The sequence below is a fragment of the Acanthopagrus latus genome, chromosome 22 (genome assembly GCF_904848185.1).
Source record: "Acanthopagrus latus isolate v.2019 chromosome 22, fAcaLat1.1, whole genome shotgun sequence".
Lineage (NCBI taxonomy): Eukaryota > Metazoa > Chordata > Actinopteri > Spariformes > Sparidae > Acanthopagrus > Acanthopagrus latus.
The window spans coordinates 16,765,063-16,783,892 of record NC_051060.1 but is presented as its reverse complement, the minus strand read 5'-3'; the positions used below and the strand labels follow the sequence as shown (position 1 = coordinate 16,783,892).

At 40.1% G+C, this 18,830-nt stretch overlaps 1 protein-coding gene and 1 pseudogene across 2 annotated transcripts in view; one reads left to right on the top strand and one right to left on the bottom strand.

The window, feature by feature from the left end:
• The window catches only part of ppp1r13bb (protein phosphatase 1, regulatory subunit 13Bb), a 28,635-nt gene extending 14,597 nt beyond the window's left edge, over positions 1-14,038 (bottom strand). Inside the window, exons 1-5 of one of the 2 annotated variants that reach the window (XM_037086717.1) lie at positions 13,610-14,038; positions 13,202-13,370; positions 3,623-3,770; positions 1,939-2,058; positions 984-1,054 (exon numbers count right to left, since the gene is read on the bottom strand). In XM_037086717.1, the coding sequence (XP_036942612.1) occupies positions 984-1,054; positions 1,939-2,058; positions 3,623-3,770; positions 13,202-13,210 (348 nt within the window). In that variant the 5' untranslated portion in view covers positions 13,211-13,370; positions 13,610-14,038. The remainder of the gene's footprint in view (positions 1-983; positions 1,055-1,938; positions 2,059-3,622; positions 3,771-13,201; positions 13,371-13,609) is intronic. The other variant, XM_037086716.1, reaches the window with a different exon arrangement.
• Positions 14,039-17,464: 3,426 nt separating this feature from the next.
• Positions 17,465-18,079, top strand: LOC119012084 (annotated as a pseudogene).
• The last annotated feature ends 751 nt before the right edge of the window (positions 18,080-18,830 follow it).

The window sequence follows — 18,830 nt, the reverse complement described above, 5'->3', positions numbered from 1 at the left end:
CCTATTGTGAAATCTAGGACAGGCGGTCGGAGAAAGAAAGGATGCCACGCCAGAGGCTGCTCTTATCAGAGTCATTCACATCTCCTAGTACACACACTTCCTAAAGCTAGAAGCTAAGGATTCACAACACTGGGTTCACCTGACAGGGAACTACTGGCAGTGAGTGCAAAAAGAAGCAGTCCGAGACCAGACCACAGACTGTGATGTTACTCTCAAACACTGGCATGATATCAAAATCATTATGTTTCCACAGATACTGACACTTTTACATTGCAGAGGGCGGGAATATCAGCTGAACTCATGGAAGAAGTCCTTAATGTAAAACCAGTTCAAAAAAGAGAACTGAGCATTCTGAAAGCCACTGAGATCTGAAGTATACTTTTAACCATGTTCACACCATTTCAGTCAAACTGAAATTAAATCTGTCCATACCATGTGCGCTGTGTTTATTTGTCTTTGTTTACACATCTGATTAATTTGCACAACATCTGTGTAGGTGGGAACTAAAAATAGTTCATTATGTCACTACAGTTCCTGGGTGACAGGAGCAACCCACTTCTGTGAGTTTTGGCAGTCTGGCCCTTTGCCATCATGACAACTGGAACCATGAAAGAGGGATAGCTAATGCGAGCTAGACTTCCCTCTCTCCACCACCACCACGTTGCAAATTTTTGAAGCTGCAATATTAATTCTCCAGGCATAAGGGAGAATTCTTGTTTGGTACAGACCCCAGCAAAAATCATCATTTTATATTCCTTTTTTGTGAAAAAAAAAACAACCTAAAATTAAAATCTTGACTCACTACGCCATTGCAATATCTGTCAAAATGATTTTTTTGCATATTATTAGGCACTAACATAAACTTACATATAATTTTCATCATAGCCCTTATGCATCTGTGAAAGGGGGCTCCGAATTACATTAAGTTATTGTAGGTTAAATTCTATTTGAACATAATTTAGATAATGCTAATGAAGTCTCACCCCATTCTCATTGTGCTTCTCTCCAGTGTTCCCACCTCTGCGACTCGTCTGATCCTGAGACTGCTGACTCCCTGCAAAAAAAGAAACAGCCACCATCACAAACACAGGCAGGGCAGAGACGTACGAGTGTGCACAGCCGAGCGTGTGCACACGCAGACAACTGCAGATTTAGAGGCTACAACCACTGTCAGGAATAGTTGGAAAATTCACTGACTTGATTGCACTTGACAGAGGGATTTAAGAACTGGGACAAGCACTGCTGACTAAAGCCACCTAACTCAAACTTTTTTTTATAAGAAAGGCCTGATGGAAAGATGAGAGTAAATGATTTAAAACTTCACAGGAAAAGATGGAAAACATCTGCTATACTTCAACACTTCGTATCTGATGGTTCCTACGCAGCCAAGTTCCAAATACATAATAGTTCTCTGTCACCTGTTAAGTTTGTGTGTGCTTCCTTTACGTGTCTACACATGTATGCTGACTTTAATTAAATTCCAGTGAAATTACATCATTTGAACTACTGATCTTGGGCAGGCCCTAGTTGTATTTATTGATGTTACGCTTGGGTGCATCTTATGAGGCTATGCTATCAACACAAATCCAAAAAGATGCGTGTCAACCTGATATTAAACCAACTAAAGAATGTTGATGCTTGAAAGCTTCTTCTGTCTGTCCATCCGCAGCATTTTTGGTGCGTTAGCTGTGTGAGTATAGGGCGAATGTACTGTCTAAGTGCATGAAGGTGTAAAAAAAGGCATGAAAACAATCGCACCTAAACCTAAAAGACTTGAGACAGGCAGGGTGACAAAGTGAGAGACAAACATCGACTGACACCAGCGTCTATAGTTGAGCAGCCAGGCAGAACAGGCGTCAGACTCCACCCTGCACCCTCCTTCAGGTAGAGACTTCACTGAGCAGAAACACCACCAGGCAGAGGCGTCACAATACTGACCTTGATCGCTGCCCTCAGTCGGTGAATCTTCATGCCGGAGGAAGAACTTGACTTCCTGTTTCCGAGGCCCCCATTTCTGCAGATGTTCATACATCATGTGTTCGAAGGGGATCGCTCGCTCTACAGAGACACAGACATTAATGAAAAAGACTGATTAGTTCAAATGATGGAAAACATAATGGAAACAACTGATCTAAATCAGTTTTCTCGTCCAATAAGTCAAATTCAAAATTCTGCATTGCCATTTAAAAGTTTTGCTCACATGTAAGATTGAAACAACTCTAAAAAAAAAAAACCCAACAACTTATTAATTAAAGAACATCATTGAGGAAAAGTTATAGTGTAAGCCACTTCATGCTGACAGCTGGCTATTTCACAGCAGCATGGAGTTTTTTTTAGAATTAAGTGATGTGCCAATATCCTTATGAAAAACTGGGATCTCAGAGAATGATGGATGTCAGTTCCAGACTGCTGCACGTTGTTCAGGGGATAACAATCTGTTTGGGACTGGTTGAGATCTTCCCTGCGATGCCTCTGGGACGAAAAAGGATTTTTGTATGTAATGTCTTACTTTGTCTAACTTTTGCTTAGCAAATGACAAAACTGAGCAAATATGATACGTTAACATCCAAAAGTATGCAGTAAACTCACTATAAGCATGGGAAGACTTGTATTTTTTCCCTGATAATGCTGCATTGTCAAGGACAAAATCTGTGTTGAAAGATAGTTTTCTGTTAGCTGTTAGCAGGCAGCAGAGTCATGCACTGGGTTTGGCCAATGGAGCTAACAGCTAATGCAGCTGATGCAGCTAAACACATCACAACTGGGAGTTCAGACGAAAATTAAGCGTTAAACAGCAAACTCTAGTTTAATGTGACAACACAACAAGTTTACAGGAAATAAATGTACTGAACTATTTTGGCAGAGTACAGTTTGGAGGTAAAAGTACTTAGAGGGTTAATACTTTTTAACTATTTTAACATTTTGACTTTGTGACAGTTTATATCCACAGCTAAAACTGTTTCTTGAGATAAAGGTGTAATAAGTAAGAGAACTGATGGACGTGTACTTAAACTTCAAAACAATTCAAGTGGATGGCAAAGAGAGGCCAGGACCCAGAGAGACGGAGACAAAGACAGAGAGGTTTTAGGAGGTTTCGGGGGCAGACAGCTGCATTGTCAGGCACCAGCCGAACACGATTGCATAACGTGGGTTAATAAAGCCCTCGGCTGGGATGTTGTTTTCAACAGGGGAGTGGCCCCTCAGCGAAAAATGCTGAGAACACCGGGTATGTCAGTCCGACTGTGGTGATGGGAGCAAATTGCTTGGACCAAGAGGAATCTGCTGTGACAGTGCAGTGGACTGCAGAAGCATGTAACTCTTTTCTGACCTGACTTTAGGTGAATTAGTCCAGTCAGATAATATCTGATCGGAATGAGAACTGCTCTGACTCTCTCTGAAGTGTGAAACTTTTGCCTTATTTCTGGCTTCTCCATAATTTAAATTCACTCAAGTAGACATGCACAGTCCAACTCAGCTTTCTTTCTTTAATGAAGAGCTTGTTTTTCACATAAAATGTAATTCTTCTGCTTGTAAGTGAAGTGTCAAACTCAGTCACTGTGGAGTTTAAGGTGACTTCATCTTCCTGACACCTCCTTGTTCTTCCTCTTGAACATGACCTTACCGTTGCCTCTCCAGACCTCAGCCAGGTGGCATCCACTCTCGCCGGGCTCCTTACAGAACTCGACGACATCCCGGCACGTCGTCTCAGGGGTGATGGGTACCTCAGTCACAGCCTGTTCCCCATCGCTGAGGTACACCGTCAATATCATCTGAAAGAGGAAAAAAAAAAAAACAGTCAGGAGGAGACTGGAGGGAGATGGTCAGATGGTTTGATGGTCACAGTGAAAACATGAAAAAAGAAAAAAAGGTTATTGTCTGCCGGTGTGCTTTAAAGATGAAGCTTAGCCCACTCTTGCGTCGTACAAAGCCCAGTGTGCTGACGCTACATTTCACTGCCCACCAGCCACGACTGTTAGTTTGAGCTGCTCCTGGACTCATGCCTGTGCCTGCCTCATTTCTGTTGTCTATGATTAGGGCCTGCCAAAGCGTTGAAGATATACAGTTTAGGCTGGGAGGTGAGGCATAGCAAAACAAGCCCCCACATGCTTCTGTCTGGAACTCACATAAAGAGAGAAAAAAAAAGTTAAGATTACACACTTTCTAAGTTCTCAACATAAAATATAACTTTCAGCAGCTGAGGGACATCCAAGGAAACTGCAGCTCTAGCCTTAACGCGAGCTACTAAATGGCTAAATGTAATGGCCTGGAGGCAGAAGACAGATGGTAGGGTTAGGACCAAAATTAGTTCAGAGGGCTGCAAAGGCTCCATTGTACCTGCAGCTTTAAGACTATGCAATACTACCTCTACAAACATCCTAAGCATACCAGTATGTTGTCGAAGCAAAGTGGTTGCAATGTGTATACGACCTTTGGACTTATCCATACGGCACTGCGTGCATAGGTTGTGCCTTCAGCCTGGATACAAGGGCAGAAATGATTGGATGCTTAATCAACCAGCTCAACGGACTGAACGATTTGGGAAAAATCAATTTTTACCCCAAGATTGGGATTCTGATTTAAATTACATTTTTCTACAGATGAAACTCCAGGCTTGGTTGGTGGCCCACACGGTATTAACATAATTGTTAGTACCATAATCACAAACACTGAAATGTTTATGAGAGGTGGGGCTTCTTTTTATAGCAAGCCATCTTTGGCCGATCCCTCAGAATCGAGTGCCTCTGAGCTTAATTCATTTTCATTGATGCCGGTTTGTTTTTCTGACAGTTGGGCATTGCAAAACAATGACGTCAAACTCATGCATCTACACTGCTGGAAGCTTTCAACAAGAAGAAACAGTTCAAAGCATGGTTTCATTTCACAAAGAGGAACAAGTCACAATATTCTATAATCTATAATAATAAGTTTTTGATGAAATAACTTGATATCGATATTGCAACACTATTGTATGGATGACAGTTTGCACTTTCAAAAAATATTGACACAATGAGAAATATCAGTACAACAATCTGGGAAGTTCAGAAAAAATATATATAACGTTACTGTAATGCAAACACCTGTAATGCAAACAGTCAATATCCTGATCTAATGATATCCAAAAACCAAGACGATGCATAGTCTCACATCACGATAACAATATAATATCGATATATTGCTGCGACCAAGCTGAGGCATCAAACATGGGCTAAATTCCAGAAATGCCATGTGATTGACACACGACGCCACTGCTTTCCAAGCAAGCAACATGTCTGTTCCAGACTGCAGCCAGCTCAAGTCGCCCATCACACACACACACACACACACACACAATTTCCAAAGCATGTCAAATGTTACCCCTAAAGGAGGAAAACATTAGGAAAGCAAAACAAATATCCCCAAATCCAGATGGTCAAAGCTGATAAAAAACATATCTAAAAAGATTCAGTCGGTACAAAGTGTTGACTTTCTGGGTAAAATACATCTGTAGGGCATAAAAATACCGATTCACTTGAAGAATGTGAGGGGCTAATTAACTATATGGATCCTATGATGAGATTAATCCATATCTTGGCTGAATAAAGCCAATATACAGGATGAGAGGAGCAGTGGATTATGTCCTCTTACGTCCTCTAGACACAGTAAATGATTACTGAAAGTAACTTCATCAAACTGTGATGTTAACAGATATTCGGTTCAATTAATGTGGTTATGTTTACCATCTAGCCTGTTTGGATCTGTCCTTTGCTCTTGTAGTTCAGTTTTTTTGGACATAAGAAAAAGCCAATGCACTAATATGAACTCCTGTATATTCAGTGTTACAGCACATCTACATGTGTGTTTTTACTTGTGCGGTGGCAGGCAGATTTTTTTTTTCATTGTTTTCAGTGGCACAAAGCACTCTGGGGGGCTGAGGAGTGCCTTCCTGTTTCATGTGACAGACCTCACTTTCTGTGTCACTACAGAAACACAGGGCTGTGTGAGACTGTGATGGAGAATATCAATAACAAAGCCAAGAGTTTAGAGGGATGTTCAAAATAAAGTCAAAACAGTAGCCGTGCTTGAAAAAACAGAGTTTGTCGTGGGTTTTATGTGAGTTCGGTGTGAGTTCAGCGAATTGTCAGTGAAGGAAATAGGAAAGGGAAATCTGGATTACTCACATTTCAGTAGTGTGCTATTAACCCAGGCTGTGACTAACAATTATTTTCATTACTGATTAATCTGCTGAATATTTTCATGATTCATTGATTAATGGATTGATCCTTTAGTGCAGCGTCTCTCAATCCTGTTCTAGGGGGCTCCCTGTCCTGCATGTCATCAGCTCATCATCAAGTTCTGCTGAAGCCTGATAACAAACCAAACATTGGAGTCAGGTGCGGTGGTGGCATTGATATAGAAAATGACTTAAATTATTGAATCATCAAAATAGTTAGCCACTCCTTTTCCTTACATCCACTAACTGATTAATAGACTAACTGTCAAACCCCTAACTGGATGAAAGAGTAAGTAAAATACAAAGAAAAGCCAGTAATCAACCACTCCATACCAACAACTACAGCACTTGCTAGCAAGACTCACAAGACTCCTTCTTACCTTTTGTCCTACATTAACTGAAGTAATGCTGGGACTTATAATTATTGGTCTCTGGATTTGTTCTTGCTGTCTGTCCCAAAAGTCAGGACTGAACTGGGAAAGAAAGTGTTTAGGTTTGCTGCACCCTCTGCCTGGAACATGTTGCAAAAAACTTTGAAACATAATGAGTTGGTCTCGTTGAACTCTTTTAAGGTGAAATTGGATGACCTGGAGGCAGAAACATCTGGTTGTAGATGTTTTGCCTGAGGCTGTTATTACTGTAGCTGACCTTCAAATGTTGCTGTTTTGGATGCTAAGTTTCTTTAATGTCTATGTCTACCTTGTGCTTGTGTGTATGTATGATTATGCTGCTGCCTGTCTTGGCCAGGACACTCTTGTAAAAGAGATGTTTAATCTCAATGAGTCTTTTTTCCTGGTTAAATAAAGGTTAAATAAAAATTTTACAAAACAGTGTCATACCAGACACTACGATGTCAAACCTAATCGATTACAAATTGGAAAAAAGAAAAAAAACAAAACCCTCCAACATCTGAACCACTTGGCAGTTTACAATCAAATGTAAACGTATCAGCTGCAGTTTGGGTATTTCATTATGTAGAATTAAATGAGTACTCTAATGCAAAGCGCAATAAGGTGTCACTGATTCATAACTGTTCATGTGTCCTAAGGGTGCATGTAGTGCCACAATAACTGTTATAACGGTCGCATAATAATATTAAGTTTAGTCACTAAGCCACCTACAGCTCATTGCTCCGGGAGTTCCTCTGAGACAAAGTGACTCATCCTTTGTAATGGTGCAACTGTATGATTCATTGACATTTTCTGCAGCGGCCTAACTGAAACAATATGGTCACTTGCACTTGGGAGCCTCTGCGACTTCACTTGGCTGATTATGAGTCTCATATTTTGTCAAATTCCGAAAACCTTCCCCGGTAAAATAGCACCAGAACTGAAGAAGTTATTTTCATCCATCCGTGATATCATGTTGCCTTTTAAAACATCTTCAGGTCGACGTAGGCTAGTAATGGATGTCATTATGGGACCTGATGTGCAAGAGCATTAACAACAAAAAGGAAATGGGAAAAAAAGCACAAAGTGCAAGCTGGAGACTAGTTATGTTCACATTTTACTGATAGATAATTACTTTGCTAATCCCCAAGGGGCCCTGGAGTGCTACCAGCTGCATAATAAGATACGACATGGTACATGAGGAAAAATAACACAAAACAGCCCAGTGAAGCGAGCAACAACGTCAGTGTGAATACAGATAAGTCTGATGGCATTATTTGAAATTGTTCTAGTGGGAATCTCTTTCTTGTTTACAATTACAGTTTATAATAGTATTCAATGGGAGAACACAATAAGGGAAATACTGTAAAATAAAACAGTCCATCATAATCTACAATGCAACAAGTAATTCGGTACATCGTAGATCCTCCAGAGCACACCGGAACAAACCCACGTATATATACTGGTATCAGTGAAATCATAGTCAGTAATATTATGGTAATATGGATAGATAGTACAGAGCCATAATTGCTTTCACTTGACATCATCTACACACTGATACATTAGGTGGCAGCATGCTCCTTTAAACCTGGTTTAAGAAGAAGAAGAAGAAGAAGAAGAAGTGCAGTAGGCTGTTGTTGCTCTCATGACTTCAAAACAAAACAAAACATGTTCCAAGTCCATGAGCTTTGACCAACAACAACAACAAAAAAAATTGTTTATCTAATTGGTATTGGCCCGGAGAAGAAGGTTATAGCAGTTATCGTAACAGGTGAAAAAAATCCACATTGTGAATCCCGAATCTGGACATGCAATTAACCAACTTGGGCCAAATTTAAACTGATCACAAAAACTCAATGCTGAATATTCTTACAGATACCTTCACATAAATAGAAACAACTAAATTATGTAGGGCCAGGCAATATGGCTAAAATTATTAAGCTATACCGCAAAAACACAATATATATCTCACATTTTCAAATCTCCTTAAAAGCACTTGTGAATGCAAAGACTGGATGACATAATCAAATACCATCATATTCTTAACCAAATACCTCCACAGTGATGTTGCAACAATGCAGGGATGATCACTTTACTGTAATGCAGCCTTTAAAACCAGTAAAGGCTTACACTTATTCCATAACACGATATCTAAAATCTAAGGGGACATATAGACCTACATCACAATAATGATACATCAATACACTGTCAAGCCCTAAATCCAGTTTAATATGTAGAGAACAGAAACTCCAGTGATCCAGCTGACTGACCACTGCAGAAATACCAACCGCCCTCACTAAGTTCCGTCTGCCCATGGTCTTGGCTCTTTTGACCGCCCTCCGTTTCCTCCTGATCTCCTTCTTCGGTGGCCGGTGGTGCTCCTTTGCCCAAATGGGGTTTTCCTTGGAGAGGCTAACAAGGCCACGTAACACTATAGTCACGAACCTCTTCATCATAGCGCTGCCGCTTTTACAGGCATGAGACTTAATTGTTATGCCATCCCGAGCGGACCTCTGGAACAGACAGCGGTGCGTGTGTCTGAAAAGTGCTGCAGAGGAGACTTGGGAGGAAAAAAAAAAAAAGCTGTATGTGTAATTCAGGGAGGGAGGGAGAGAGGGAGGGAGGGGAGAGAGAGAGAGAGCTAGAGAGAAACAAACAGTAAGAGAAAGACAGAAAGAGAGGGAGACAGAGGGAGTCACAGGGTGGAGACAAGTCCTTCTGTTGGAAAATCGTCCCCTCGGTTGTGCCAGCGGCTGCAACACCAACGCCTCCATGCTAATGAGAGTACTTTGGCCACAGCTGTGACTGGCAAGCAGGTCAGGGCGCTATCATGTGAAGGCAAGACAGGGATCTTCCTTGTACTGTATGTTGGCTGTACATGACAGGAAGCAAACGGCATCCCTCTCGTCTGAAGCATAATGCTACAGTGGGAATCATCTGGAGATTAGGGCATTTATCATTTCACTTGTGAGAATGAAACAGGGATGCTTGGCTGGCCTGATCTCCAGCAGGATGATTCAAACAGTCATCTCTTCTCACAAAGCCTGTCACTCATTCACCCACAATGAGGCAGATTGCTTCCTGGGAGCACAAACTTAAATGACAGTTTTTCTTTTTGTGAAAAGACCACAAATGCCAAAGAAGACAAAAAGGAATACATTCAATTTCCAAATGTATCTACTCTAGTTGCAAGTTTGTCATAATCATTAATAAAGCTTCATACCTTTTCAGTATCTTCCCCTTAAACCGATACAATGTCCTCAATGGATATTAAGTATTTTCCAAGACCTTTTCTGTACCAGCACGGATACATTATCCTATGTTTTGTGTGCCTAGAAATGACTTTTGCTCGTTGCCAATCTCGATAACGATAGTATAACAATGCAAGACAATCATCAAACGATACATCGTGACAACTGTCCATCTACGATACAAAATATCCCTAAAAAGGCAAAGTGCAGGAATTATGTATCAGTTCATAGCAGTGCAGTGTCAGTATAACAGAATTTGAAAATAACTGAGACAAAACAATGTTTAAGTACTTTTAAAAGTCTCGGCTTGGTGCCTCTTTCCAATGTACAATAGCCACCAACTGACAAAAGGCTGAAATGCAAGAAAGCAGAACAGTTCTGGGGTTAAAATATTCAAAGTAAGGACTCAACTATGGCTCACTAAATTCTTTTCAATCATGTAAATCAAGTCAAAAATGTAAATCAACAGACGTGTACACCACAAGAAAACATGAAGAACTGACTCTGGTAAGTGTCAGGGGAATCTGTCTGGAGTGCCTGCATGTTTCAATCAAAATGATATTGGAGGCCAGTGTATCAATAATTTTATTGCAAGAGGAAAATGGCATTGCATTGTGGTTGAAGAAATGATGGTGCCATGATGACTACCTTTCATTGAGCCAAGAAGTATATTTGATAGTTCAATATTTCAAAACCAAATGCGAGCCCATATGTGTGGAAGAACTAGGTCAACAAACACACTAGGATCAGTGTGAGGAATGATTGCGCTTCATCGTCTGGCTGGACACAAACACACAAATAGCTTAATCATAACTCGATCCAAGACAGCTATTCACTGGCACATGACACGGTTGCTTTTGACATTCTTGACTCACAGAAAAGATTGTGAAGTCTAGACATTTCATGCAGGCAAAATAAGCCAAACATCTGTCCGTGTGGCTAAAATAGCACTGAACCATATGGAGGGAGCGATGAGGCAATGATGTGACAAATGATGTGAAACAAAGTGAAACAGCCGACCAGCTAGGGGTGTCTGAAAACTGGACAAAAATAATACTGTTGCGTGTCACAAATCCATAAGAAATTTAAACGTCTTTCCTTTAGCTGGACTCTTGGACAGTGGTGCAGAGAAGATGTCTCAGATTCAAATTGAAATTTTAAAAAAGATGTTCTTATTAAGCTGGATAACCCAAGTAAGAACTACACTGGCTTTGCTGTTACAGACTAATCTAGTAGAGCTTATGTGTCTCATAGCCATCAAGCACAAACTACTTTGACATTTGATGTTATACTGTGGACAAAGAGAATGTACAAGGTTCCTGTGAGAATTAACCCTCGGTTTAAAAGGGATGTGTCGTTCTGATTGACCGCTGACTGATGCGTATTAGAGGACGGCATTAAGAACATCTGATTAATAATGAATACTCCCTTAACCAGCAAGAAAAGAGATGTTACAATCTTAAACAGGTAGGGACTGTTAAATAAATCAAAAACTGACAATTTTCATCTGTTGACAGTGAGTTTGGGTAAAAGGTCCAGCAAAAACAATCACATACATTGAACTCACAACACCTGACTTTCGAGTGGTCTATGATATAACTGTGACAGCTTAGCTGACGTCATTTTAAAATCAACACACCACTCCAAAAATGGCGAGAGTGACGATAAGATGCAATGTTTACATTTTCTGTAAGTCACACTCTGCCCGGCTCCACTGGGTGAGATTAATGCCACTTGACAATCTACTCAGCTCAAAAGTTCCCCTCGACAACAGAGCATTAGTCGACGCAGCCACACAGACCTAGATCTGCTGCGGCCTCATTGGCTGCCGGAGTCACGCGGGATCCAAGTGCAGGGCTGCCTCTCTGCTCGACTGGCTCTTTGACTCTGATAGCCTGTTGGTGCCACAGGGTACAAACGTCCACGGCGGCTACCATCGCAGTCAATCCTGAGACGGCTGCAGCGAATTTGGAGTTACTTCTCTGTCACTATGTACTCCTGTAAGCTCACACACCTCTCCGAAGGAGTCGTTTAATGAGGACAAAGAAGACGTCAGTGACGCTGTATTCTCACCAAAACAAAATCGCTTGGAAAGGCGACAGGCCGCCTCCATTTGTACCGACACCTTACTGTAAACTCATCCTGCGCATGAGTTCATGTTCCTCTCCCTGAAGGCCGAAAGGGCCACAACCACTTCTCCCACAATCCATTGCTGCATTCTCTAACGATAACAAAAGAGGTCCCAACAAAGCACGACTATAACAGGCTTGCCATTCAGGTGCTCTATTCTTCGTGACTCAGATCATCTTCAACAATTACAACAAACCACAGAATGAAACTAGTTCTTGATTCGACATGAACCAAAACCTACTGTATCTACTGATTAACATAAAGTGTATATTCAGTTTCAACATTATTCATCGCACATTCATAACTATTAAAGAAAGAATAGAGTGTATCAAGTTTACCTTTTCTATTCTGATGACAGTAGTGCAATTCTGCTTTTTCAACAATGAACACATTTGGTAACATCTCATGAGGAAAACAGTTTATTCAAGAGGCGCAACAATTAGTTGATTTATCGATGAGCTGCTGACGATTGTGACAATCTATCATTTGTTTTTTTTAAGGGGAAAAAGGCCATCATTTTCTGATCTCCTAAAATGTGAATATTTCCTGGTTTCTTTACTCCTCTGTGATAGTGAACTGAATATCTTTGAGTGCAGGACAAAATATTGCTTCATTTTCTGACATTTCATATACCAAACAGCTTACTGAATAGAGAATAATCAACACATTTAATGAAAACAAGCAATAGCTGCAGCCCTATTTAATTCCTTTAGCTGAAAGCAAAAAGGTTTCAGGTACACTCCAATTCCTGCTCAACTAGTTCAGCACTGTGTACATTTCCTCTTTGTAATGTTTCAGACCGTAACCATAAACATGTAAATAATGTATTTCCGCCAGCTACGGACTAATGCTCCAGAGATACTGTACATCAGATAACGTCTTTTTATCACTGATCTGAACTGATCACACCTGCAGAACAGCTGAGTGGCTGTGGGAAGGCCTGATGGGCAGATAAACAATCTTGTTGGAAGTTGCAACTAGTGTGTGTCAATAGGCAGAGGATCAGACTCTTCATTTATATGTTACTTTTTTTTTTTTAATTATGGGGCTGAGGAACCACATGACCACCCAAATGACACGGAGCGTGATGATTTCCACCTTGCACACAGGCTGTAGTTTGGGCATTACTGTGCAGTCAAATCGCTACCTTTGAGGGCACTAATCTTGACAGAATAAAAGGAAAAGACAATTACATCTTCATACCAGGAGTGTGCACTTACCGGCATCATATTGGCAGCTCTGGCAGGTCAAAACCAGGGGTGCATGGGCTAGTTGACTTATGGCTCCCCCACCTATCCTCCTCAATGGCACCACCGTAGAGTCGACCCACCTTGCTAGTTATGGGCTCTGGTTACTCCAATGTGACAACCAACTGGGCCTCAGTCCTCTCTGTGAACCATAGCAGTGGAATTCTTTTAGGTGCTTGAAAACTGAGCATTGTAAAAGGCAACTGACGCGCAAAATACCGCCGCCGCAAACGCTAATTTAAAGGTCCAGGCGTGGCTCAGTGCAGCTGCTGCTACAAACAAGCCGACGGTTAGCCAGACAGTTAGCTCGCACAGCAAGGGAGTCAAAACAAAAATGACATGCTCGATATAAAGAGGCAATAACAAAGGAAATAAACTCACCAATGTCAGAGACAAGTCATTGTTTCGGGGAGTAATTCTCGGCTTCGTTAACTGTCAAAAAAAGGCACGGAGCTAACCGAACCAGCTGTCAGCCAGCCCGCTAACGTACGGTGTTAGCCGTGTTAGCTGGTCTCACAGGCGGCTAAAGGACGGTGCGCAAGGCGATCTCTCCGCTCTCGTCGGTCCTTTCGCTGGCGCTGGCTGCACATCGGCGCAAACTGTCGATAGAGTGTGTTTCAAGCGAACCAAAACGGAAAAGCGTCCGTGCGCGGTGACTAAGTGGTCTTTTTGCGAACGCAATGAATCATCGTTAGCAGGCTAGCGGTGCTAGTTGACGAAAAATTACAAATAGCTGGAATCCAGTTGTTGACGGTGGGAGGGGCGGGGCTTCACCGCAGCAGCCAGGGTGTCACGGCAACGTAGAATGTCAGGAATGTCACGTCACCAGCCAGGATACCAGTTCAGCAACCGCTGGTATGATTTCCGCTGGCATGAGCAGGACGACTCGGTATAATGAAATAATTATTTTTTTAGAGCATCTATGTATTTGCTTTTGTTTTTTTTTTACAGCAGTAATTTACGAAACGATAAGATAGATGTCGCTGTTAGCTTGCACCCATTATTAGCTGGATCCTTTATTATTCAGTACACTATTGTTATTCTCGTTTATTAAAGTTTTTCATGATTCCGTACGTTTTTTGACACGCTTCTTCTCCTACAGTTTTTGTGCTACAGAAACCATTCAAGTATCAAAATGTGCAGCTTTTTAAGGACATTACTGCTTGTATTTTTCTTTTTTTCTATCTTTTATACTTTTTGAAATATTAAGCTTTTTATGCAAAATTTTCCCATTCATCCTTATGGGGATTTTTTCAAATTTCATTCAGCTATAACTTCAGCATACGTTCAGCTATTGAAACCGTTCAGCTATTAAAACGTTCAGCTTTTTAAGCTCTTTCGGCCTTCTGCTTTTCAGCTTTTCAACTTTTTCATAAATTCAGCTTTTTATGAAAAAAATGTAACATTGCCGCAAATGGGAAAAGCTTCAAATCCTCTTCAAAAATCCTCGACTTTCAGCCTCTTCTTCTCCCTCATGCTTTGAGCTAGAGACACCATTCCAACTTTAAAAGAGTCACAAAACCTTGAACTACTGGGCTTGTATTCAGTTTTTAAAGATATTGTACGATTTGGGACTAATCACAGTTTTAGTTTGAAGAACTTTTAGCCCGTCTTCTGACTTTATAATGGGTGTGTATTGCGTGAGCTAGAGTGCGTGACATCATCAACTGCTGCACCCCAGAGTGTAGATCAGCTCCAAAAGTGAGAAAAAAATTCTCTTCAGCTTGATTTAGATCCAAAACCTTTCAATCAACATGGACAATGTATACATAGAAATGTAGGAAATCTTGTTGGCTTTCAGGTGATGGTCTCATTTCAGATGTACGACTTACAGTTTTGGATGTGGAAGCCCTGGAGCAACAAGAAGTCACTAAGCCGCCCCATAAGCCGCAATGTTAATTTTGAGCCTAAATTTCTGAAAGGCAGCAGACGGTACCTGATTTGTCTCTTGCGTTTGTTCCCTCATTTATCACTTTCCAGAAATAAAAACAAGATCACCGAGTTCGGCTATGTCTCCCCTCACTCACCATATAGATATTTTGGCCCTAACAGTTACGTTTTTTTGTAAAATCGCAGGGGTTTGGGAGGCATTTTCCCATTCATTCTTATGGGGACATTTTGTCTCTGCTACTTCTCCAGCGTGTGTATCTGTAGAATGCGTGTGTATTGCGTCAGCGAGAGTGAGTGACACAATCACTTGATTGGAGAGCAGCTGGAACACTGGAGAGAGAATTCTCTTCAGCTGGATTTGAATCCCACATCTTTTACTTTACATAGACGATGCAGCCATTTTAAGCTCTTTTTGCCTTTAACTTTCAACCTTTTCAGTGTTTTTTCACCTTTTTAAGCTGTTTCTGCCATTTTACTGTACACCTTTTTGGCCTGTTCAGTCTTTTATCACCTTGTTAAGCTCTTTCAGACCTCTTACTCTACAGTTTTTTTTTACCTTTTCATCTATCTGCCTTTTCAACTCCTACAAACATTATGCTTCATATTTAGCTATGAAAATGTTAAACTTTTTAAAGTCTTTCAACCCTCTTCATCTTTTCTGTCTTTTCATGTTTTTCAAATATTCATCTTTCTGCCTTTTCAACTCCTTCAAATATTCAGCTTCCCGATCAGCTATGAAAATGTTAAACTTTTTCAACTCTTTCAACCCTCTTCAACTTCTCTGTCCTTTCATCTTCTTAAAATATTCGTCTTTCTTTTGAGCTACAGACACCATTCCAACTTCATAACATATACATCTTTGGGCCATAACCGTCAACAGTTTTTTGAAAACTGCAGGAGTTTGGGAGGCATTTTCCCTGTCATTCCTTATGGGGACATATTCGGCTTTGGCTCTGCTCCTGCTGCAGAATGTGTGCAGCCATTTAAAGCTCTTTATGCATTTAACTTTACACATTTTCAGTCTTTTTTTCACCTTTTTAAGCTATTTCTGCATTTAACTTTTCATCTTACTCTTCAACTTTTCTGCCTTCTCAGTCTTTTTTCACCTTCTTAAACTCTTTCAGCCATCTTACTCTACAGCTTTTTAGCTTTTTCAAATATTCATCTGTCTGCCTTTTCAACTCCTTCAAACATTCAACTTCATGTTCAGCTATGAAAATGTCACATTTTTTAAACTCTTTCAGCCCTCTTCAACTTTTCTGTCTCTTCATCTTTTTCAAATATTCATCTTTCTGTCATTCCAACTCCTTGTGCCCTCATTTCGCACTGTCTAGAAATATAAATAACATGACCGCATTCAGCAACTCCTCCTGTAACTCCACATACCAATATTTTGGTGATAACTATCATAGTTTTTTCTAAAATGGCATCAGTTTGGGAGGTGTTTTCCCATTCATTCCTTATGGGGACATATTCGACGTTGGCTCTGCTCCTGCTGCAGCATGTGGGCAGACATTTTAAGCCCTCTCTGCATTTAAATTTCCACATTTTCTGTCTTTTTTCACCTTTTTACGCACTTTCTGATCTCTTACTCTATAACTTTTCACTCTTTTTTCACCTTTTTAGGCTCTTTCACCCCCCTTACTCCAGAGCTTCTCGGCCTTCTCAGCTTTTTCAGATATTCATCTTTCTGCCTTTTCAACTCTTTAAAACATTCAATTTTATGTTCAGCTATCAAAATGTTCACCCTTTTAAGCTCTTTTAGCCTTTCACCTCTAAACTTTTCAGCCATGTTTCATCTTTTTGAGTTCTTTCAGACCTTCAGACATTTAAGACCTTCTTTCAGACCTCTTCCTGTCCTTCATACTTACATATTTTGGCCATAACCATTACAGTTTTTTTAAAGATTGCAGGAGTTTGTCAGACATTTTCCCATTCATCCTTATGGGGACATTTTGATCTTTGGATATGCTCCTTCTCCAGCATGTGTGCAACCATTTTAAGCTCTTTATGCCTTTATTCTTTCACCTCTTCTGCCTTTTTCCACCTTTTAAAGCTCTTTGATGATGATGATGATGATGATAACTGTGATGATGATGATGATGATGATGATAATGGTAATGATGATGATCATTACCATTATCATCATCAACATCATCACAGTCATCATCATCACAGTTATCATCATCATCATCATCATAGTCATAGTCATCATTATCATTATCATTATAATCATCATCATCACAGTCATCATCATCACAGTTATCATTATCATCATCATCATCATCATCATCATCACAGTCATCATCATCACATTCATCATTATCATCATCATCATCATCATCATCACAGTCACCATCATCACTATCATCATCATTACAATCATCATCATCATCATCACCATCATCATCACAGTTATCATCATCATCAACATCATCTTCATCATCATCATTACAGTTATCATTGTCATCGTCATCATCATCATCACAGTTATCATCATCATCATCATCATCATTACCATTATCATCATCATCATCATCATCATCATCATCACAGTCATCATCATCACAGTTATCATTATCATCATCATCATCATCATCATCATCATCATCACAGTCACCATCATCACCATCATCATCATTACCATTATCATCCTCATCATCATCATCACAGGCATCATCATCACAGTTATCATCATCATCATAGTCATCATCATCATCATCATCATCATCATCATCATCACAGTCACCATCATCACCATCATCATCATTACCATCATCATCATCATTATCATGATCATCATCATTACAGTTATCATTGTCATAGTCATCATCATCATTACCATTATCATCATCATCATCATCATCACAGTCATCATCATCACAGTTATCATCATCATCATCATCATCATAGTCATCATTATCATTATCATCATCATCATCATCATCATCATCATCATCATCATCATCATCACAGTCACCATCATCACCATTACCATTACCATTATCATCATCATCATCATCATCATCATCATCATTGCCATCATCATCATCATCATCATCACAGTCACCATCATCACCATTACCATTATCATCATCATCATCATCATCATCATTGCCATTATCATCATCATCATTACCATTATCATCATCATCATCATCATCATCATCATCATCATCATCATCATCACAGTCACAATCATCACCATCATCATCATTACCATTATCATCATCATCACAGTCATCATCATTACAGTTATCATTGTCATCGTCATCATCATCATCACAGTTATTATCATCATCATCATCATCATCATCATCATCATCATCATCATCACAGTTATCATCATCATCAACATCATCATCATCATCATTACAGTTATCATTGTCATGGTCATCATCATCATCACAGTTATGATGATGACTATGATGATGATGATGATGATGATAATGATAACTGTGACGATGATGACTGTGATGATGATGATGATGGTAATGATGATGATGATGTGATCATCATCATCATCATCATCATCACAGTCACCATCATCACCATCATGATCATTACCATTATCATCATCATCATCATCATCACCACAGTCATCATCATTACAGTTATCATTGTCATCATCATCATCACAGTTATCATCATCATCATCATCATCATCATCATCATCATCACCAACATCATCATCATCATCATTACAGTTATC